This window comes from Stenella coeruleoalba (genome assembly GCF_951394435.1).
Source record: "Stenella coeruleoalba genome assembly, chromosome: 5".
In the NCBI taxonomy this organism is placed as follows: Eukaryota; Metazoa; Chordata; class Mammalia; order Artiodactyla; family Delphinidae; genus Stenella; species Stenella coeruleoalba.
The window spans coordinates 48,630,150-48,654,514 of record NC_137150.1 but is presented as its reverse complement, the minus strand read 5'-3'; the positions used below and the strand labels follow the sequence as shown (position 1 = coordinate 48,654,514).

Sequence of the window (24,365 nt, the reverse complement as noted above, 5' to 3'; positions counted from 1 at the left end):
AAAAATAACAAATATGTATTTTTGCATATTCTATTTTATTAAAAAATATTGGAATCCATACACATCGCATAACTCTTTAGTAAACAGATTTTTAAAAAACTTTTATTGTGGAAAAGTTCAAACATATACCAAAAAAACGGTGAAGAGTACCGTGGACCTTATATACTCATATATACTCACAACCCAGCTTCAACAAGTATTGACTCATGGCCAAACTTGTTTCACTATATTCCCACTGACTTACCAAACCCTCATTTCTCAAAGGGTTTTTTGAAGCAAATTCATGTCATGATATTGTTGGGAGAGAGACTCTTCTTTGGGCCTCTTATGTTCCTACAGATCTTGCTGGATGGACCAAGATGCCAAGGCCCTGACTGCTTTCACCAGGCCCATTGCTCAAGGTTGATTGTGTACTCAGTAACTTTAAGAAATGAGGTAACATCTCCTCCCCACCCCTCCACCCTCCACTCCCACCCCTGGACAAACAGTAGGTCTTTCTTGCTCTTACTGTTTGCTGTAAGACTAGTGAGTTCCCCAAACTCAGTGTTCCACAGCTGTGAAGCAACCCACTGCACGTGCAGCCATCCATCTGTGTTACCCCGGTGGCACCGAGAGCAAGGGGACCCAAAACAAATATGCTAATGTTTGTGCTGCTTATTGTGTCATGAGTAATAAAGTTCTTTGTCTCTGACCCAAGGGTCTTGAGTATTCTGCCAGGCTCCATAAAATAATAAGTGGATAATTTATTAGATTGTAGGTCAAGTAAAATTGAATCCCAGATCCAATATATATCATTTTATCTGTACATATTTCAGTATACATCTCTAAGAGATAAGAACTCAAAAAAAAAAAAAAACAACTTAGGTAAGATGACTAAGTTCTAGAGATCTGCTACACGACATTGTGCCTTAACAATATTATATTGTGCACATAAATATTTGTTAAGAGGAAAGATTTCGTGTTAAATGTTCTTACCACAATAAAAATGTCACTATTATTGCATCTAAAAAACAGACAATAATTCTTTAATAGAAGTGAATATCATCAATCATGTTCAAATTTCCCCAATTATTTCTCTTTTTTTTAAACAATATATTCAATAGGCATCCAAATAATTGTATTGGTGATATGAACCTTTAAAAAATTTATTGTGGTAAAATATATATAACATAAAAGTTGTGATTTTAACCAATTTAAAGTGTACGGTTCAGTGGCAAAAATAACATTCACAATGTAGCACCACCATCATCACCACCTGTTCCTAAAACTTTTACATCTGGGTGATTTAAATCTTTAGTATCTTTTAATCTATTGGTTTCCCTTTTCCCTTTCTCTGTTTCTCCTTGCAATTTATTTGTTGAAGAAAATCAAGTCATTTCTACTATACAGTTTCCCCCAGTTTGGATTTTGCTATATTCATAAGTTTCATAAGCTTCCATGAGGAGGCATATAATGTCTGGTTGTTTCTCTTTTTGTGGTGCTAATAGTCATTTATGATCACTGTTTAGGTCCATTAGTTTTTAGGGGTGCAAAGTGGTGATATTTGAATTCTATTATTGCTTTTTAATAGCTGTTTAATACTTCCATAGAGGAACAGTTACATAGTACTCCATTATATGGATGTTTATTCCCCTTGTCTAAACAGAATGTTTCATAAGTAAGAAGAGCCTATTTAGCAAACACATTTTTACTGTGATTGTTTTTCAAACATGAGAGAGAATTTTGTTGTTGTTTTTGCTGTTCTTTATTTTATTCTCCCAAAGGGTACACAGTACAATCAAGACTAAAGTTGAATTTGCAGAAGAGTTAAAAACTATTTCTATATGATAATATGAGTAAAGTTTTCACCCTTCAAAATAATTTTGATTACTAAAGTGGGTCTTTTGTTAAAAGGTACCCTAGAGTCATGAATCTGGAAAGAATAATCTTAGTGTGGACAAGCAACTTCAGTCTCCTTTTCTTCCAAAGAAGAGTGCTGAGAGCTGGGGAGAGCCTCCTTTACGTGGTTCTCTTTTTATGCATGGTTCTAAAATTAAGCACAGTGCTTTTTTTGGTGATAGTACATGCCAGGATGACATAAGGACATTTTCCTTAGAGTAACATTGAGACACATCTGTTCAAGTGAATCAGTTACCAACTCAATTGACTCATTTAGCAGGGAAAAGAAATTCAAAAGCCATCATATGGATGGAATCCCATGATCCCTTTGCCACTAAAAGTATTAATTAAGCTTTCTTTTTATCCCATACCATAACACCTGTTAACTCACGTTTGGCACCTTGTGAAACTTTTATATGCTGGGAATAACAGCAGGTGAAAGGTTATGTGACAAAATAGTTTTTAAAATTTTGAACTTTGAAAGTATTATTTCTCTCTCTGAGCCTTTCTCTCTCTTTCTCTCTCTATCCCCTCAAAGTTACCAATACTCCCTCTTTGGTCCACAAGCATGTTTGATAGTATAATATAATTTTATGTCAGGAAAAAACCCTGTTGTTTTCACATTAAAAATGAAAGAAAGCAAAGATCAACTAAATCAACATGGCTTGTGGGGAAATGACTTCAAAAGCCCATCTTCCAAATCAAAAAGTGAACATGGGAAGCACGCTACCTATGTTTATCAATGCAATTTGTTTGTTTATTTTAGGAATCTATTGCTACAAAACAAATTATTCCATTAGTGGCTGGAAACAACACATACTTATTATCACAGTTTCTGTGGGTCAGGAACCCAGGAGCGGCTTAGCTGGGGGCCTCTGGCTCAGGGTCAGCCACAGGGCTGCCGTCAAGCTGTGGGCAGGAGCTGGATAGTCATCTCAAGGCTTGACCTGGGGAAGAGTCACGTGGCTATTGGCAGGCCTCAGAAGATCTATTGGCGAGTTCAGTCACACGGTCCTCTCCACAGGTCCGCCTGGAGACAGAAAAGCTGGCTTCCTCCAGAGCGAGCAATCCAAAGAGAATGAGAGAGAGGACCTGTGACAGAAGCCACAGAAGTGACACCCCGTCATGTCTTCCATCTTCTATCCCTTAGAGTCATAACTGCAGCCCACCCCAAAGGGGAGGGGAATCACACAAGGTATCAACATCAGGAAGCAAGGGTAACTGGCATCCATCTTAGAAGCTGCCTACCACAGTTTATATTTTTTTTTTCTATTTTTTGGCTGCGCCCCCATGGCGTGGGGGATCTTAGTTCCCTGACCAGGGATTGAACCCGTGCCCCCTGCAGTGGAAGCTCAGAGTCTTAATCACTGAACCACCAGGGAAGTCCCAGTTTGTTTATTTTAAATATAAATTTTAAAAACAGAAAATACGTTCTCATAGTTAAAAATTTTAAATGTGCCAGAGGATATATAGTAAGAAGTCTCCCTCACACCGCTGTCACCCAATACCCTCCTTGAGCAAACGCTTATCAGCTCCCTGCGGATCCTTTCACAGTCTTTCTGTTCAATGTGAAGTTGAAAGAGTGGGATTCCACAGGGCACGCGCAGAAGCTGCCGTCATCGTCTCCCCTCGACCTTGCCAGTTCAGTACTGCTTTGAGGAGGTAACTCTTCCCCACCTCTTGGGTGAAATAGGAGGTGGTCACTATGCCCTTTCCTCTCCCTCTCAGGTCATAAGGAGTCCTCCAGTTGTTTTTAGTCATAACATGGTTTCATATCAGAAGGAAAAAGATGAGTAACAGTCGAACTCTGAACTTTTAAGGTTCGAGCTTCTGCCCGTTCCTTTCTCCAGCTTCCTTCAGGCTGAAAGCCTGCCATGAGAAAAGCTGGGGCCTTGTGCTCAGCTCCTCTATTTCTCTATTTTGTACTTCACTTTCTCTTCTTCCTCCTTCTGGCTCCACTGGGTTGCCTCTGTCTCTCTCTGGGCTGGGGGATGGGAAGCCAGTGAAGACAGTTAGGAGCTGTTTTTCAGTGTCAGTTTTTCTGGCTTCTGCACAGATATCCTCGTGGAAACACCCAACTATAGCTTTCTTTTTTTGTTTTTGAAAATCAGAAATAGACCTCTTTAATGAAGGTCGTCAAAGGGTACAAACTTCCAGCTGTAAGTACTAGGGATGCAATGTACCACATGATAAATAGAATGAACATGCTGTACGTTATCTATGAAAGCTGTTAAATAAGTAAATCCTAAGAGTTCTCATCACAAGGAAAAACTTTATTTCTTTCATTTTGTATCTATAAGAGATGACGGATACTCACTAAACTTATTATGATAGCTGTTTCATGATGTATTTAAGTCATATCATTATGTGGTACACCTGAAACTTATGCAGTGCTGTTATGTCAATAGTATCTCAATAAAACTGGAAGGATAAAAAAGAAATACACCTCTTTATATATACAAATTTGATGTTTGCAAATTCTATCCTTCATTTAGTATTTGCTTCCAAGGATACGGCTCCAGCCGCTTTGTGATGTGGTCACCTCAGGAAGCCTGGGCAAGGCCTCCTCCCAGAGAGCTCAGGAGGGTGGGCTTTCTCTCCCTCTGATCCGCCATCTGGTCCTGGGAAACCCCCGCACACTCTTCAGAATATGCCAGACTTTTCAGAAAACCGATTAAGACTGTTCTTGCTCTGTGAGGGTTTTAATTTCTCATAGTATCTCGCTCATTTCTTTTAGGAATGATCATATCCTGGGAACAAGGAACGTCCAGTGTATCACTCCAGGAATTAAAATCCAAAAGAGGGTTTGTATCTGTTGGTTGATTGAATGCTTGTTTCGTGTGGGTAGGAAGTGAAAGCCTTTTCTTGTAGAATATACTTTCCATATGCTGAGATACCTTAGAAGACAAAATATAGTAATTACATCTATGAATTCTTTCAATAACACAGCATATTCTGCTAAGCCACAGGTGGCAGGGAGGCTGAGGTAATTTCAGGCATGGGACATCTAGAAGGACACAATTCTAGGATGCGGTGGGCTTTTTCTTTTAGAATCATAGTGTTTACATTGTAAAACTGGATATCAAGGTGGTAGGAGCTTACCAGTTCCTGTTCTTGGTTCTGCTGTGGTTGATCTGCACACACAATTATTTTACTCTGAGTTCACTCTAGCTCTTCCTTTCCCAATGGTCCCACAAGGGTTCCCACAGACACCCTACTTCACCTTCACCAACACCCAGCCCGTCCTTCTCCAGGTGAGGCTGGAATTCTTTAGAACCTCAGCACACAACAGGCCTTCAGTGGGCTTAGTGTTGAGACATAAATAAGGCTGCGCTGGGACCTGGTGCCCTAGTACTAACCAGCGGGCTCCTACACAAACCTGATGCCGAGTGGGACCCAGGAGATTTCTATATTGTTCACATTGTTACAGCTCAAACCCCCAGCTCCCTCCATTCTAATAATATCTTTCTCAAATTCCAGTAACTTTTTCTTCTCCTACCCCTTTCCTTGTGTGCTCAGTCCCGGTCTACCTTCTACGTCTCTGTTCTGGAGGGTAGGTTTCCTTCTTCTTAGCAGTTCTTGCTGTAATGGAATTTTGCCCTTGATTCCCATTTTGGAGATTGAGATTTTGTTATCCACTGATTCCTGCCTGCTCACCTTCTGGGACTTTCAGATGTTACTCAGAACCTTCCAATTTTCCTGCTTCAATGGGACCCCTGGAAATTCCCAATCCCAAGGACTCTACAACTGTTCTGCTTGGTTGAACATCTGGCATCAGCTGGACCTTCCCCCTCCACCTCCCCCCCACCCCCAGCTTCTGTGGGAGTCCTGTCCTGTTATGCTGGTAGATGGGGCCTGGGATATAACAGCTCAGCTGGGCTGCATGGAAGCACTTATATATATCAGATAGGAGCATAAGAATGCTAGCAGCAAGTGAGGAGAAGATTAAGAATGACTTGGGGTTGGCCACATTGTAAGGACAAAGCAGAACAAAAAGTGCAACGAAAGTGATAGACCAAAGCCAAAGAAAATCAGATTTGAGAAAACACTGCAGTGTTATTGTAAGTACTCCAAGAGGTACAGTTTCCTCACGAAAGAAAAATCAATCATTTAAAAGTGAATATTATATTGTACCAATGTTAATTTCTTAGTTTTGACAAATGTGCCCCGTCATGTATTATGTTAACATTAGGAAAAGCTAGGTGAATTCTCTGTACTATCTTGGCAACTTTTCTGTACCTAAAGTTATTCCAAAATCAGAAGTTGAAAAAAAGAACATCAATGGAAACACTGAAGTATTTGCATTAGAAATAAAGAACTTCTTTACCCTGAAAAGTTTAGGAAAAATAAAAAGGTTTTTGAAGAACATTCTGGAAACTCAGCTCCTGGTCTAAGCATGTATTGTGAATAAGTAAAGTACTGTATAAATTCTGAAAGAATTAGTTGAGGCTTCTTGGTTTGACTTTTAGGAAACTCACTCTTTCAACAAATAATTATTGACCTATTATGGGTTTTGCACGTTCTAAGGTTGTATCTGTCAACAAAACAGATAAAGATCTCTGCTCTAATGGAGCTTACATTCTAGTGCGGGCAGAGGGAAATCAAAAATAAATATAACAAATAAATAAATTATATTGTGTGACTGAACGTGATGGGTGCTATGGGGAAAAAGAGAAGACCAGAAAAAGGGATAGCAGTAGTATGTATGGGGGCTGGGCCATGTGCAATTTTAAGTAAGGTGAACCAATCAAACCTCACTGAGATGGTTTGGTGGAGCAAAGATGAAGGAGATGAGGGAACAAAGCATGAGGATGTTGGGGGAAGAGCATCACAGGCAGAGGGGGGAACAGTGTGAAGGTGGAACCTGTCTAGATGTTCGAACAGCATCCAGAGGTGAGTTGACAAAAGCAGTAACTGGCAGGGAGAGACTCAGAAGATGAGGTCAGGAAGGCAAGGGTGGTGATGGCTGGAGAGGACTGCAAATAATATAGGACTTGGACTTGGACTTTGAAAGAAATGGGGAGCTATTGCAGACATTTGAGCAGAAGAGTGACATGATCTGTCTCATGTATTAGAAGAATCATTCTTTACTGCTGTGTGAATACGCTCTGGGTGGGCAAGGGCAGAGCAGGGAGAAGAGTTAGAAGGCTAACGCAGTAATCCAACGAGAGAAGACAGTGCCTTAGACCAGAATGAAGCAGTGGAGGTAGTGATGAGAAGTGGTGCTCTGGAGCTGGCTTGTTCCAGCTCTTGAGACCAATTGTTATAATTTTAGGAAATTTGCAAGCTAATTGCCAGAAATGCCATTATTAAAAATTAAATTATATAAAGTTACAATTAGATATATTATATTGCAAACTAAAGTATTAAATACCCCAAACCTATCACTTAATTATTTTTACCTACTTATTTTACTATAATTGTTTATTATTATCTCTGCTCTTGAGGTTGTTTACACTTGTGCTATCCACATGGTGAAGACAGTCTGAAATGGGGAGCTGCTGTGCATCTCTTCCCAATTCTGTATTCAGTGACGCTGCATATGGAGTTTGTCAGCCATGGTGGGAGGACTGACACCACAGAAATTGACAAATGCTACGAATTGGGGTTCATTTTTAAAGACAGCAGGTTGTTAAACATTGGCCAGCACACCACTGCTTTGTGCCTTCCCAACCAAAACTAGGAACGTGTACCAATGCCCCGTCCAAAGTTTTCAGGTTCCCTTTTTTTTTTTTTTTTTTTTTTGCGGTACGCGGGCCTCTCACTGTTGTGGCCTCTCCCGTTGCGGAGCACAGGCTCTGGACGCGCAGGCTCAGCGGCCATGGCTCATGGGCCCAGCCGCTCCGCGGCATGTGGGATCTTCCCAGACCAGCGCACGAACCCGTGTCCCCTGCATCGGCAGGCGGACTCTCAACCACTGCGCCACCAGGGAAGCCCTCAGGTTCCCTCACTTTTATCATGTCCCCAACCACAGAGGGGAAAAGCTTAATAAAGAGGTATTGTTAATGTTACAACAAGATAAAGGTAACATATTTCTCTTAAGCTTCATACCATTAACACGTTTAGTTACGAAAAATCACACTACCTGCGATTGGATCTTTAATGCCGGCCCCAGCTTTAAGCCCATAGTGCTTCGAAGATGCCCCTCTGTGAGTAATGGCAAAGTTTCTCCATCAATTGCATGATCTTTAAACACCTTATTAAACACAAAAGATGTCAGCTTTGTTTAAATGTCTTTTTTTTAAGACCTAACCTATTTTCATGAAAGCAACTTGAGCGACCTTTCTGAAACACAAAGCTAAGCACGCCACTCCTCCTTAAAACCTAGACTGTTTCCGGGATGAAGTCACAATCCTTCAAGTCTCTGTGGCCTGATCCCTTCTCCCTCTTCAGTCCCCTATCCTGCCATCCTCACCTTTCCCACCTTGGCCCTGGCCTCTGGCCACTAAAAATTATTCTCAAATCCCAACCATGTTAAGTTCTCTCTGGCTTCTGGTCCTCACCTGGAAATTCCTCCTTTGCCTCCCTCTCACCTTGTTGCCCCTCAGGTGGTAATCTCCTCACCGTCAGGTCTCACTTTCGATGCCTCTTCCTCTAGGAAACCGTAAGGCCCTCCTGTGTGTTCCTACCATGCCCCGTAGCTGCCCTCTCCAGCATGGTCACGCTGATGTGGAATCCCTTACGGTGCCCCTCTTCTGGACTACAAGCTCCGTGAGAAGAGGAACCATATTTGTCCCATTTCCACTGTGTGTTCCGTGCCTCGGAGGACATGCCTCAGGACCAGCAGAAAATTGGATTCTTCTTGGGAAACTTCTGTACCAGGAACTTTGTGTTCTAACAGATTTTAGTTATTTACAAACTATATTTATTAAGTAATTATTTCTTTTCCTATTTTAGCTGATCAAATTGTAGAATGGCTAATAGAAGTAACTTAATTTGGGCCAAAGCAAAAAAGTGGACAGTTTGGGTTAGTCTCTGTAGCCTTATTTTGGGGAAATGTATGATATTTCTTAGGTTGTCTGTTGTTTTGAAATATTTTGAATAACTTAAGCATACCTTCTACCACCTTTGAGAATTCCTAGGGCCCCAGGTACCCTTGGCCGAAAATCATATGGCCCAATAGCCTCAATGTAGAGTAATTATGATGGAAAGAGCTAGATTTGGAGTCACACACACATTTTTTTAAGCAGTCCTCTAGCCACCTTGAAGTTCAGCTTTACTCAGCTGCAAAATAGAGCTAATATCTCCTTTGCAGAAGTATGGTGTCGATTAAATTTAAAAGACAATCTAAATAATTTACTTAGCACTGTGCCTGGCACATAGTCTGTTGCCAATAAAGAGTAGGCGCTATTATTATGATTTTTTGTAAATGAGAGAACCAGCACAGAAAAGGTTAAGTGAGTTGCCCAAAAATCATAGCTTGCCTGTTAGAGAACCTGTAAAATAATGTATAGTTCATGATTCTGATCCAGAATTTTCCCTGCTTAACCCCACTGCCAATCAGCAAAAGGAGTGCTGATAAAAATAGTCACCTATATTTATGGTAGAAAATTTACCTAATTTCTCCTTCCTTTGTAGGGATTCCATTGAGCAGTGAAGGGACCATGAGAGATCATCCAAAGAAGGAGAAATCACAGAGATAAATTTTCACACAGAGGTAGGCTGGCACCCAGGGCCTGAAATGCATGAGAGCCTAACCTTCAGTCCTGGTGGATGGACCCTGGGCCTGAGGCAAGGATGCAGAACATGCCTCTGTCATTCAGAAGATACCCTCACTTCATTCTCATGAGAGCAGCTTGGGCCAAGTGCATGGTATAAATATGCATGTATTTTTAATAATTTCATTTATTTTTAGAGAGAATACTTTCACTGCTGACTTATTTGAACTAGACATTGACTTTGAACAAAAAAAATGTGTTACAGGGTATCCTGGATGTCCCTAAATGGCTGAACCACCCATCCTCTCTTCACAGCTATTTAAGATTTCATTTGCAAGGGGCTTTGGATTTTCACTGCGGTTATTTTTCCTGAATTTCCTTTTTCAACCTGCAGAAGGTGGGTGGTTGGAGGTTGCTGCACCTAAGGCAGAGGTGAGGAAGAAGAGGACAGAGAAGGGGACAGGGGGTGTGGCCCTGAGTAGTCCCAGGGGCTGTGAGTAAAAGCGGATGGCACATTGCAGACAAGGGTTCCTGTGAGAGCTGTGCACAAGCAGTGCTACTTCAGAGCCTGTTGCGCTCAGACGGCACCCAGCTGCATCCAGGGGGGTGCTCCCCATTTCTGTACAGAACACTGTCACCGAACACAGCCTGGTCATGCCCAGCAGAGTGTGGCATCCTTGCTGTTGAGGTCACCAGCAATTGCTAAGAGGGGAACTGACTTTAGTGAGGAAACAAGAGCAGGACTTGATCCTAAACACATTTGAGAAACACTTAGAAATAACTGTACCACTTCTTGGGGTGGGGAAGGAAGCACCAACATCCTGTTGGTAAGAGGTAATGAGTCAGCAAAGTTTGGGGTCTTCGTGTTTATGTGACGTCTTTATACCCATAAGGGGACATCTGGGATTATAAAGTATGAAATACATGTAACATTATTTATTACAAGAGTGGTTATTATAAACTGCATTTTTATGACTGTGAATCACTGACTGATTAAAAATAGTGAGTTCAAACAGATTCAATCCATCAGAAGTCAGTAATCAAATGTTCGTTATACATGGGGTTGCTTCTTTCTGGTTATCAGAATTTGGTAACTTCATTGTACCACTTGAAAAGCGGCATAGATACATTTAAAAAGTGACTTACCCACGGTTAATGACTAGTAATAAAATAATAAGGTTATACTCATTGAATAGGCAAAAATAGAACAAATTTTTTTAGCAGGTATGCAAAAAGACAAAGTAGGTGACTTGAAGAATACAACCTGCCTCATAAGTAACTTGAGATTCTGCTTTCTCTAGAAGCCTCTGAGGCAATGATGAAATTAGAATCTACTGAGTGCCAGGCACTCATTTATGCTTACAACAATCCTTTGAAAATGTATTATACTATTATCCTCATTTTACAGATGAAAAAAACCGAGACACCGAGGAGGGAGGCAATTTGTCTTAGGTCACATGTCCAGAAAGTGGAAAAGCCAGGATCTGAACTTGTACTTTCTGGTTTCATAAGCCATACTCTTAATCACTACTCTATATGACTTTTCCATTGGTCCAATAAAAAGAAAAAAGGAAGAAAAAGAGAAAGGGAAAGGAAGGAAGGGAGGGAGGGAGGGAGGGAGGAAGGAAGGAAAATTTTTAAAAAATTAACAGCATTACACTGAAGAAAATATCACAAAATGAGATCTGAAAAAAGTTATCTCTAACATCAGTTACTTATGATGTAGTTAAATCATAATGTCCTTTCCTTGCTTTCTTTTACTTTAAAATATAAACCAAAGATAGTTATACCAGATTTAGTAGGCACATTGTTGCTTGGAATTGTGTTATTAAATCACTTGAAAAAGTAAATTATATGCATGAAAATGTAGCACTGACATAAACTTCAAAAACTTGGCAACCCACCATTTTTATCTCCAATTTTCCCATATAAGTGAGGCTAGTTTTACTTTTCAAGTGTCCTGATAGTTCATTATAATTTAAAAAATAGTATTTATCTACCAGATTAAATTATGTGTGTAGGCGTTTTTATATATTGCCCCAGAATAAAAACGGAATTTTAAAATAGTTAATTTCCAACTTTTCAGATGTATTTCCTTCTGGTCCTTTTTAGAATAAAGTATATATTTCTGTTATGTATGATAAGTAGCCTAAAACTTCTGATACAGAAGTACATGCCTCCAAATGTTTGCTAAATGGATGAGCAGGGAATACAGTAGACACCTCTCCTTCTTCTTGGATGTTTGGCCTCTGAACCTCCTAATTCTGGGAGAATTCCACATCTCAGGAGCCTTAATGGGACAGAAACTAAAGCCAGACACTGGCTTTCCCAGCCTCCCCTGAGGCTGGGGTGGGCACATGACCCAAGCTCCACCAATCAGAGGCTTCTGTTCCAGGGGAGCCAATGACATACAAAGGGAGAGATTATTAGGAATGCTCTCTGGGGTCAAAATCAAGTTCAACAGAACTCATTATGAAGGAAGTATATTTCAAAGTGTCTAACTTTTAAGAAAATACTTAAATGTTGCGTCACCTGAGCATAGTCTGAACAACCTGGAAGGCCACTAATGAAGTTGTACACGTCATTCACGGTCCATTTCTGAATATCTTCATCCAAAGATAGATTTTCCTTGATTGTAAGAAGCACATGTGTTCCTTTAAAACAGAAAGAAAATTATTTTGTGGGAAAAGGGAAAAGGGGGAAGCTAAGAGTACAGTTTCATGTATAGTTACATTCATTTCCTCATGTTCTATTACCACAGAGCAGTCCCTTTACATAGATCTACACATAACCCCCTTAAAAGATAGAGTTACTGAGAGATGATTTCTAAAAAAGCTTAGCTATCTCCTTTCTTTTCTTCCTCTAAAGGATCTTTAATGACAACCTTATCATAAATAAAAACAAAGTTCCAGCTTCTCTCAGATTCCAATAGAAATACCCTGTGGATTTCATTCTCCAGATTAATACTACCATGTTCTATGATGTTACATGATTTATCATGCTCTCTAAGCCATGTGAGAATTTAGCTACATCTTCATCAAAATGGCAAATTAATATTTTGTCAGGGAAGCAGTCGGTATGGTGGTTAGATTACACATATCCAAATCCCTGTGTTTTAAAATATTTTTATCTAAAGAAGTTCCAGTTTTAAACTATTTTTTATCTAAAGAAGTTCTTGAATACTATTCAGTGTGTCTTTTTGGGGCAGGGGGTAGTGTGTTAATACTCTTAGGTTAGAGAGTATCATAGCAGTAGTGAGCACTGAAAGAGCTTCTGTTTAATTGTTTATTTTTTCTACACTTAAATACAGGGGAGATTGAATTCATACTTTTAAGCAAGAAGCCCCTCTGTTTTGTGTTGAAGAGATTAGATTAAATCAAAAATTAAATTAAAATGTTAATTAAAAATTCTGGTAGGCTTTCCCATCCTTCCTCATATTTACCTTCCTAGCCTTTGCTGAAATTCTCTATATAGCAAATATATAAACACAGATACATTGCACTGTTATGGCTGACTGGAACTAATGTAATAAATTTTTCAAGAGGAGGTAATTCTAAGTAGGATCAAGAAGAAGGAGGATAAAAAGAAACACAGTGGTTACAGCTCACCATGTAATAACTCCAGGGACTTGATGACCTGCGGTTCATGAGGATTAGCCCCTGGACTCCTACCTGGCAGAGACGGTCGAGGAACTGGCGGGTAAACCTCATTCTTTTCACCACAGGCTGCCAAAACCTGCTCTGAAGCCTTCTCCTTCCCATTGTCCCAGGCCTTTTCTTCCAGGGGAGTGCCATGAGCTCCCCAGGGTTTTCCATGGCCGCGCTCCAGCTCTCCAAAGGTGTGGGCAAGAGCTGTAGATGGCTTTTCTTCAGTTTCACCCAACTTGTGATTGTTGAGAGTGTCTGTTTCTGGGTCTTTTGCATACTCATTCTCTTCACAGGGAATTGCACGGGTTTGGCCTAGGGGCTTTTCTTCTACTCCACTTTTAGAACTCTCGGTGTCACTGTCTAGAACTTTCTGATTCCCTGTACCTCTCCTGAGACGACGACATTTCTGCCCCCAGCTCTCTAGAAAGTGCGGACCGGTTGCCACTAGCATGGGGTTTCCCTGAAAGTTTCTCAGGGCGCTTCTGTGAGCATGCAGGTCACTGGCAGGGAGCATGCTCCTGCCATGGTCGGTGGCTGGGCCAGCTGGGATACTGAAGCCATAAAGGAATGGTACCCCTAGGCCTGCTAGTCCCTTGGAATTAACTTTTTCTATTCTCCTTTGTTGGTAAATGGCATGCATTTCCATTTCCATCCTAAAAACAGAACAATATATTTTATAAACCCAACAAAACCATTAGAAATATCATTTTAATGGCCCTCTGCCTTCCCTATTGTAGCACCTCTGCTTTTCTTTTGAGTCCTTATGCTACTTATCTGAAGTCTGTTAGGTGTAAACACGAATCTCCCAGACAGCCACTGGGAAGGAGAGTCTGGAGTAAGATCAGAGGTGAAGGGTTTGGCTGAATCTCACAATGGAAGTCTAAGGCCAGTCTTTAGAGCACTGTCTCTAATGGATGTGACAATCTTAGCAGGGATGGGGAGAATGCAGCACAGCATTAGTTTCTTGCCAGAGATTAATCCTCAAAGAAATTAAAGTTTTGGGAAGAAGTTTTTAAACCTTACAGTACAATTTTAGTGAGACTCAAGAAACACAGAAGTCTCAACTGTTAAAGTTAATGCCAGTGGTAAGGGTTGGGGAAGGGAGAAGGGCGGAAGACTTGCTGGTATTTTTGCTTACTTTACTTTGCTTATTGGTCATCACCTGGACCCCTTAATGTTCAGCAATAACCTAGTCATCACTGCTGTGTGTTTCTCCTGGCTGTTGAAGGCCACTTTTAGATTGACAGGGGGCTGTCTGGGCTCTAATGGCATAGTTTGAAGTGGGATTGGCAAGCTTGGCTCCTGTCTTTGAGCAGAACTGAAGTCATTTAAGACAGAAATGCCAGTATGAATTTCAAAGGAATCACAGCTAGGCATTTTAATTATGAGACACTGACAAGCTACTGTGATCTGCAGACTTAGCTTCACTGTGTAATTTCTAATCTTGTTTTTATCCTTAAACAACCTGTGTACATGTTTGTATATGTTTCTTTTTGTAATATTCCTGGACTACTTTTTGAAAGTGATCAGTGTGTGTGTGTGTGTGTGTGTGTGTGTGTGTATATAATCAGTGAATACATATACACAAATATAACAATACATACAAAAACAATACACAAATACAATAAATGAATGAATATATAGAAAAGTATATATATAACAAATGAATAAACAAACAAGTGAATGAATAGAAAATAAAACAACATTGTTACATTACCTGGCAGTATGCTGCCTTTGAATCATTTCATTCCTTCTAGCCATTGCCTTTATGGATTCAGGTGGCAAAATGCCCCAACCTTAAACAAGAAAACCACCATCCCACCCCACAAACAAATTAACAATATCCACTTGAAAATAATGAAAGAAAATATAATGATTTAAAACAGTATCTGCAAAAAACCTCCAACCGAGCACAGTGTTGGAACTGCTATCAGTTCATGGCTGTTCAGAATCTTAGAGTCACTTTGGTGATGGCATGATAACACCAGATAATTTTTTTCTTTTTTATGGCTGCGCCTTGCGGCTTGCGGGATCTTATTTCCCTGACCAGGGATTGACCCCAGGGCCCTGGCAGTGAAAGCACCGAGTTCAAACCACTGGACTGCCAGGGAATTCCCCAGATACTTTTTTTCTTTAAGTATGGGTCTCATGACTGGCAATGTTTCCCTACCATACTTCAAAAGGAAAAAGATGAAATTAACTGTGGATCTCTTGATCGCTTGCTTTTTCAGTAAATACTGATAATTTTTTTTTGGAAGAAAAGAATTAGCTGACCTTAAAAAAAAAGTAACTAAGTGCTTCTTTATGCACCGAAATCCCTGGAAATAATACATTGGGTTTGTTTTTGTTTTTGTTTTTTTTTGCGGTATGTAGGCCTCTCACTGTTGTGGCCTCTCCCGTTGCGGAGCACAGGCTCCAGACACGCAGGCTCAACGGCCATGGCTCATGGGCCCAGCCACTCCGCATGCATAAGACTGCCAACCCATGGGGTAATGCCCAAGGATGCAGACACTGTCCATGTGAGAAGATCAGTGTAGAGGGTACAATTCTCATTACCTGGATTTTAGCACCCTATGAAATGTGGACTCATCAAACCTATTTCAAGTTTCTTTCTCTTTCCCAAATAGTTGACATCAAACTTAGTGCTAGTCCTGTTGTAATAATCCACCCCCTACCTAACATCCCAAATTTTGAAACAGATCCCTGTCTTAATCCCTATTTTGCTAACTTACTTAGTGGCTCGGTTTCTATAGGACTGAGGCCCTACCCTTGCCCTTGCTTACTCCCTTACACGTCAGCCTTGAGGTGGGAGACTGACCTCTGTTCCTGGGACAGGTTGTCAACCTGCCTGTTTGTATCCAACTATTGGCAGTTTCTGGATTCTTCATCAGTAAGAAGCTCTTTCTGAGTCAGCAATGCAGCTATTTCACTGGTCTGCTTAATTGCTGCCTGTAACTTCGGGCTATAGATTTAACCTGGTTCTTGCTGCCAGATGGGGCTACCACCCAGGTTCAGCTGATGGGCCTGTCACACTCCAGTGGGTGTGTCTAGTTTCAGACCTGGCCCCTGCTCAATCTCATCGAAGTGGAGCCACATGCACTGCGGCAGACAACATGCTTAAGTCCAGGCAGGCCAGTGTCTTCACTGGCCCTGGCACCAATCTTATTTCTTTCTGTCTCAGGCTTTTCACTCACATTGTTCATATCTAGTGGGTTGGTCAAAAAGTTCACTTGGGTTTTCCTGTAACATGGAAAACTCGAATGAACTTTTCAGCTAACTCAGTATTCAGAGTTGTTGGAACTGGAGAGCAGGGACAAACAGAAACTCACTGAATATAGTTTGGGGGAGATAAGATGCATCAATCTGATCTTCAATCTTATTCCCTCTTGAGCCCCTACACTCATGTTTTTACTGACACCACTCTGCTGAAATTGCTCTTATCGAGATCATCAATGACCTCCACAAAGCTATATCTAATCATGTATTCTTGGTCCTCATCTTACTTGGCCTTTGAGTGGCACACTTGACACAGTTGCTCACTCTTTCCTTAAAACACTTTCTTCCCTTGGTTTCCAGGCCTCCGTCCTCTCCTGGGTTTCCTCCCACCTCAGTGGTTGCTTTTTCTATATCTCTGTTTATCTTCTAGACCCTGTTGGTATGTCCCAGGGATCATCCTTTTAACTTGTAACTCATCCTTTTAACCCACTCTATGGATGATCTCATCTAGTCTCATATATCCCGATGACTTCCAAAATTATATCTCCAGGTTGTCTCCAGAAGTCCTCCCTGGACTTCAGCTGCCTTCCAGACATCCCCCCATTGATTGTCTATTAGGCATCTCAAATGCCTATGATATCCCTCCCGCCCCAAGAACTCCTGCTTTCATGGTCTTCCTCAACTCAGTGAAGAGCAACTCCACCTTTCCCATTTCTCAGCCAAAATTTCTGATGTCATCCTTAACACCTCTCCTCTTTTCACATCTCATATCTAAACTCTGAGAAAATCTTGTTGTTTCTACCTTCAAAGTATTTACAGAATCCAGCCACTTCTTACCATTCCTACTGTCACCACGCAGGGCCAATCCATCATAATCTTTTGACTATTCTAATAGCCCATTAACTCCCATCAGTTTAACTCCAGAACTTTAATCCTATCAAGTTTGTCCCCAACACAGCAGCCAGAGTGATCCTGGTAAAATGTAAGTCAGACCATGTCATTCCTTTGCTCAAACTCCTCAAAAGCTTCCCTCTTCCCCAGAATAAAAGGCAGGTCCTCACTATGGCCTATCAGGCCATATGTAAACTGCCCCAGGGCCTTTAACTCTCAGACCTCATCTCCTCATGACCTCATCAGTTCCTGCCTGTAAGATAAGACAGATAGTAATTGCAGATTTTCATGTTATTCATCAGTAAATTGATGGTTGGAGGAGTTAAGCGACTTACACTTGGTTACACAGTGGTGGAACCATGATTTAAACCTAGGTAGTAATTATAGAAACTACAAGTATAATCACCATACAGTTTTGCCTCTAAAATTTGGCAGTAAATTTGATGGCAAGCTTAATGCAGCAATCCAGTTCACAGTGGCTCCACAGACGAGAGCCACCTGTTGCTCATACCTGAGTAGACATGACTGGACAGCACGTTCGGCATATTTGCATTTGGTAGAGCAGAGAATCCAAATTGGGAAGGAACATAAAACTGTCTTGGGTCAGTTGGAGCTACAGTGGGAGGCAGTAAATCTCTAGGGAAAAAGATACACATTAGGATATTACTCAGCCATAAAAAGAAACGAAATTGAGCTATTTGTAATGAGGTGGATAGACCTAGAGTCTGTCATACAGAGTGAAGTAAGTCAGAAAGAGAAAAACAAATACTGTATGCTAACACATATATATGGAATTTAAGAAAAAAAAATGTCATGAAGAACCTAGGGGTAAGACAGGAATAAAGACACAGACCTACTGGAGAACGGACTTGAGGATATGGGGAGGGGGAAGGGTGAGCTGTGACAAAGCGAGAGAGAGGCATGGACATATATACACTAGATAGATAGCTAGTGGGAAGCAGCCGCATAGCACAGGAAGATCAGCTCGGTGCTTTGTGACCGCCTGGAGGGGTGGGATAGGGAGGGTGGGAGGGAGGGAGACGCAAGAGGGAAGAGATATGGGAACATTATATGTATAACTGATTCACTTTGTTATAAAGCAGAAACTAACACACCATTGTAAAGCAATTATACCCCAATAAAGATGTTAAAAAATAAAAGAAAAAAAAAGATACAAATTAGGTAAAATGAATGGAATTGTACAAAATTTCCATTGCATAGACAGTGAGTTTTTTTTTATTGCCATATGGGATTCTATCATCTCTTCCCAAAATGAAGTACAAAAGTCCTGCAGTCTCTATTGGCTTAAGTAGAAATATGATGAGAAAGCTTAGGAGGAAGAGCTCTACTAAGGAAGGACTAACTCAGCTGCCAACACAACAGAGAAAGCAGGAAAGGGAAGTTTTAGGGATGTCAGGGAAAAAAAAAGATCCAATCAAATCAGTACCAATGTCTGATTTTCCATTCTTGACCACAACATTCTTTCCTCATTTGATAAACATACTGTGGCTTGAGTTTTGCCATCTGGGATCAGTGACTACCTGGGTGGACAATTTATTTCTCTGAACTTCAGTGGTCTCTAGAAGTCCAACTCTTTTGTTCATGCTCCATGAACAAGCATAAATACTGAATTTTTCTTTCTCCTCGGAATGTCAGACTATATCTTCAAAAGAAGGGAAGACAGGAAACTGCCAGAGTGTACAACCAAAATACTGATAACTTCACTTTTATTGCAAAGAAAGAATTGCTCTATCACAGGAAATCCAGGATACCCAATTGTTATGGACTGAATTGTGTTCCTAACCCCTGCCCCACCATGCGACTGTCTTTGGAGCCAGGGCCTTTAAGGGGGTAATTAAAGTTAAATGAAGTCCTAAGGGTGGCGCCCCAGTAAGACTGGTGTTCTTATAAGAAGAGAAAGAGACACCAGAAGTGCTTGCACACAGAGAAAAAGCACGTGAAGACACAGAGAAAAAGGCAGTCAAGTCTGCAAGCCAAGGAGAGAAGCCTCAGGAGAAACAAAACCTGCCAGTACCTTGATCTAGGACTTTCAGCCTCCAGAACTGTGAGAAATAAAATTAAGCCACCCAGTCTGTGGTATTTTGCTACCACAGCCCTAGCAGACTACATCCACGTTTGCACCTATGCGATGCCTGTCACATAGAAAGTGCTCCTTAGCTATTTGCTGAGTGAGGACGTCAAGCAGGCCTCAAAGGGGAAGTGATGAGAAGTTTGTTGAAGATGTGGCCAGCAGATTTATTGCACCACAGTTCCCTGAAATAACATTAGACAATAAAACAACACTGGGATTAACAGCATTTGAAACCTTAATAATATCCATTTTCTCCTTTGACTGGAATATCGTATTGAAGAGAAATACCTATCCACACTTGGAGGTTCAAATGGTGAGGGAACCAGTGGAATCCTCTGATGCCCTGATGCTGTCAATAAAGGGTTCACGGCCATCATTGGATTTATCATCAATATCTCTCGCCACTGATGGAGTTCTAAAAAAAACCAGATAGATATGTCAACAAATACCTCTACTTTTTGTGAACTATTTGAATTCTTCTTGAACACGATGAACACCTTTTGTATTTTCCCAACACTTGGGAAGACTAACTACAGCAAGATTTCAGTTACACAAAAACCCCTCCATTGTTAAGTACCCAGATACAACTGTAGAACTCCGTGTGCCTTTGGAATTTGTTGGAGAGTGCACAGGTAATACCATACCACACTACAAGGAACACTAATAAAATTAAACCAGTTTTGCAAGATTCCAGAAATACCATCTTCTTTTATTACAACTTATTTTGATGTTTATATTTCCAGAAGTACAAATGCACGTATGCTCCCATATGTTAAATTTTTGGAAAAATATTCCTATTTAGTTGATAAGATTAAAACAGAAAAGAGGAGGAAAATCTTCCTAATGGCCCAAAATACATCTAATTAAAGTGAATACAGGCTGACTGTGTGTGTCTAATTAGAACAAGTGACCAAGTTATATCCAAACATACATAAACACAAGCATTCATAACTTTATCTAGAACCTAGTGATCAGAAAAAGGGACCATTATAAAAGGGGTAAAATTTTGTCTTATATTTTCTTATTAATTATTAACATCTTTTGAATAATTTTAAATATTAAATGAGTGTTAGTCAAACAGGTCACTTTAGCTTCTTCATCCTCAATAGTTACTTTAAAAAAAACTGAGATAACTATAACTATGTTTGAAAAAAAAAGGAAATCAGGAAGAAAATGTTCTGCTTTTCAAAGTAGTGATGTTTTTTCTTTCTCGTGTGCATATTTGATTTAATTTTTAAAAGAGTTAATACATTCATATGGTTCCAAAACTAGAAATACAATGGTATTTAAATAAGCAGTCACTTCTTTAGCTTCTTTTCCAGGCCTAAACCTACGGATCAACTTCGAAATTCAAGTCCACAGGTCACCTAGCATTGGCTTTCACCATTCATATACATTTTTTTCACGTTTTGAATGTGGATTTCTTTTCACTATTTCTGTGAGGTCGATATAATTTCTTCCCTGATAGTGGCCTCAGAGTAGTGACCAGTCAGAATCAGGATAAAATTATTTGCCAGATGCCTGCCAGCCAGGGTGAGATGCCAAGAAAGAACTCAGGCCAGGTGTGTCAGCTGTGGGCTTGCATCTCTGGTGAGGACACTGCTCCTTGGCTTAGAACCTCAGGTCCTCCGCATCTGAGATTTGGTGCACAGCCACCTTTTTTCACCTCGTCCATTACACAACCGAACAGTGTGGGACACAACGTGGGGTTTCCTTTTGAAATACTGTTGAACTTTGATTTGTGTCATGAATTGACAGTCTCTGGTAGAAGTTTGAACTTACCTATGAGAGAGAAACTTTGAAGCTGTGACATATAGTGCTCATCTTGCATTTTATGTGATGCCTGAAACAAATCTGGAGGAAGGAGAAGGAAGAAAAGGAGTGCAGAATCCCTCCAGAGCAAGCATTGCCTAGAGGCTGACCACCCCGCTACTTCACATGTCACCACAGGGAAGTACCATGGAGACTACTCACCAAGAGCGGATGAGACTATCTTACTTTGGGATTCCTCCAAAGCAGGCCTGAGACAAGGACTTGAATGAAGGTAATTTATTTGGGAGGTAATCCCAGGAAGCCCACATGAGGGAGTGGGTGAGACCAGGAAGGGAAAAAAAGCCAATAAGGGGTGAGCTAATCTGTGAGTTACCACTATGGACAACCTTCTGAGGACCCGCTAAGAAAACTTGTAGTATACACCTCATAACTGTCCCAGTGGAAGACATAGAGCTGGCCATTTACCCACTGATTTCTGTCAGCCACTGGTGGAGGGCAACGTTCTCCCTTGCATCTGGGTTATGCCGGAGCTAGATCCAACAAGCTCCTACAGTGCCGGAGAAAGCCTTCAGTCTGAAGCAGAGAAATGCACGTGCTTGAGATGGGAAATGACCTCTATGGTTGCAGATGAACTCAGAAAGGGGGTATGGGTAAGGCAGCAAGAACTGTTGAGGCCACGTGATTACTTTCTAATGTCATTCCACTAATCGACACAAATGCCTTTCTTCTGGACTACCAGGTTTGCCAGGCATAGGCATATTTCTACGAGGCTCTGTAGGGTCCATTGTCTGCAACAACACAGCAGGATTTTTTTCACTGTTATTCATGTGCTCAGTGAAATGAGTGGGGGACTTAAGGCTATTGAGCCAATGGAGTTGAAGAAACGAGGCATCGGAGACAAGTCTCATCTAATCTACCATTAAAGCCCTCCTTGGTGCCACACCTGTCCTGGATTCCACGGTGCTTGAATCTGACTTTCTTTTTGCAATGCCAGGGAAACTGAATGTAATCTATAAAATTCTGTTACACTTCTGACATGGTAATTTATTATTTTTAATCAGTCTACCAAATTTTTTCCTAAAATGTAAATTATTCCCAAGTCTACAGAAATGTCCCTATGTCATGAAGGTCCCTGGGAAGGACAATGAGTCATTGGCACCTACCACACCTGAATGTTACAGTTCTGGGCTCCACCTGGCTTCCCTAGTTTCTTTTCATCTTTACACCTGTGAGAAAGTGCTTATTTACTTACCACGACATCTATTAGTGCCCAGATTTTCTTAAAAAAAAATTATAGCCCTGTGCTATAGACTGTCTCCCCTCAAAATTCGTATGTTGAAACCTAATCCCCAAAGCAATGGTATTTGGAGGTGGGGCGTTTTGGAGGTGATTTAGGTCATGAGTGTGGAGCCCTCATGTATGGAATTAGTACTCTTAGAATAGAGACAGCAGAGAGCTCCCTCAGCCTTTCCTCCACATAGGACACAGTGAGACGAAGGCCATCTATGAACCAGGAAGCCAGTCCTCACCAGACACTGAATCTGCTAGTGCCTTGACCTTGAACTTCCCTGCCTCCAGAATCGTGAGAAATTAATTTCTGTTTATAAGCCACCCAGATTATAGTATTCTGTTATAGCAGCCTGAATGGAGGAAGGCAATTTTTAATGTTGTGCCTGTTACCTTTGAATGTCCCAAATTTTATATATGTATATTTTATAATTATATATATACACATATATATATTTTTTAACATCTTTATTGGAGTATAATTGCTTTACAATGGTGTGTTAGTTTCTGCTTTATAACAAAGTGAATCAGCTATACATATACATATGTCCCCATATCCCCTCCCTAACCCACCCCTCTAGGTGGTTGGTCACAAAGCACCGAGCTGATCTCCCTGTGCTATGCGGTTGCTTCCCACTAGCTATCTATTTTACATTTGATAGTGTATATAAGTCCATGCCACTCTCTCACTTCATTCCCAGCTTACCCTTCCCCCTCCCCATGTCCTCAAGTCCAGTCTCTACATCTGTATCTTTATTCCTGTCCTGCCCCTAGGTTCTTCAGAACATTTTTTTTTTTTTTAGATTCCATATATATGTGTTAGCATACGGTATTTGTTTTTCTCTTTCTGACTTACTTCACTCTGTATGACAGACTCTAGGTCCATCCACCTCACTACAAATAACTCAATTTCATTTCTTTTTATGGCTGAGTAATATTCCATTGTATATATGTGCCACATCTTCTTTATCCAGTCATCTGTCGATGGACACTTAGGTTGCTTCCATGTCCTGGCTACTGTAAATAGTGCTGCAGTGAACACTGTGGTCCATGTCTCTTTTTGAATTATGGTTTTCTCAGGGTATATGCCCAGTAGTGGGATTGCTGGGCCATATGGTAGTTGTACTTTTCATTTTTTAAGGAACCTCCATACTGTTCTTCTTTTTTTTTTTAATAGACTATTTTTGAGAGCAATTTTATGTTCACAGCAAAACTGAGTAGACAGTACAAAGAATTCACATATACCTCTCCCACACACACGCATAGCCTCCCCACTATCAACATCCTGCACCAGAGTCTTACATTTGTTACAATGATGAACCTACACTGACACCTCACTATTACTGAAAGGCCACGGGTTCCCTTAGGGTTGGTTCACTCTTTCTGTTGTACATTCTTTGGGTTTTGACAAATGTATAATGACATGTACCCACCATTACAGCCTCATACAGAATAGTTTCACTGCCCTAAACCAAATTATATTTTAAAGCAAATATCATCAGACACTTCCAAGGAAGTACTCTGGAGTTGACCAGACCTTTCACTTTACCAGCTAGGTAGATAAATACTTGAAGCTCCAAATGTGTGTTTCTACAAACTCACCGTTTTGGAGTTCCTCAGTCATGGATCAACCTGTGAGTCTTTAAACATTAACATTCACATTTTCAGGGTATCCTCTTCTACATGTTTAGAAACATGTAGACAATTTTTGAACCAAGGTCACTTTGCTGTGGCACATGAAATGCTCCTGAGTCAAAGCGTAGACTGGGATATCCGTTCTGAATGCAGAGCGTGTCTGGTGATCCCCAATGCAGGAATGCACTGGTGCTTAGGTTTGCATTCAGGCTGGATTTCTTTGACCTAGGGCTCTGATCCTGGATGCCCAGCACTTTAGGAGGATGAAGACTCCTTAATCTCTGTCTT

The 24,365-nt window shown here is 40.8% G+C and overlaps 1 protein-coding gene across 8 annotated transcripts in view; it reads right to left on the bottom strand.

Moving 5' to 3' along the window:
• Window positions 1–24,365, bottom strand: part of SAMD7 (sterile alpha motif domain containing 7) — a 63,891-nt gene that overhangs the window by 6,116 nt on the left and 33,410 nt on the right. For 4 of the 8 annotated variants that reach the window (XR_013828439.1, XR_013828440.1, XR_013828441.1 and 1 more), the window contains 7 exons: window positions 19,671–19,797; window positions 17,802–17,926; window positions 14,901–14,979; window positions 13,208–13,836; window positions 12,069–12,190; window positions 7,964–8,074; window positions 2,699–4,775 (listed from right to left, as the gene is read on the bottom strand). Coding sequence is in view for 1 of the 8 variants with exons in the window: in XM_079922014.1 (XP_079778140.1) it covers window positions 4,581–4,775; window positions 7,964–8,074; window positions 12,069–12,190; window positions 13,208–13,836; window positions 14,901–14,979; window positions 17,802–17,926; window positions 19,671–19,771 (1,362 nt within the window). In the remaining 7 variants the exon portion in view is untranslated. Of the gene's footprint in view, window positions 1–594; window positions 4,776–7,963; window positions 8,075–12,068; window positions 12,191–13,207; window positions 13,837–14,900; window positions 14,980–17,801; window positions 17,927–19,325; window positions 19,565–19,670; window positions 19,798–24,365 lie in introns of those variants that run through there. The other 4 variants (XR_013828436.1, XR_013828437.1, XR_013828438.1 and 1 more) reach the window with 3 other exon arrangements.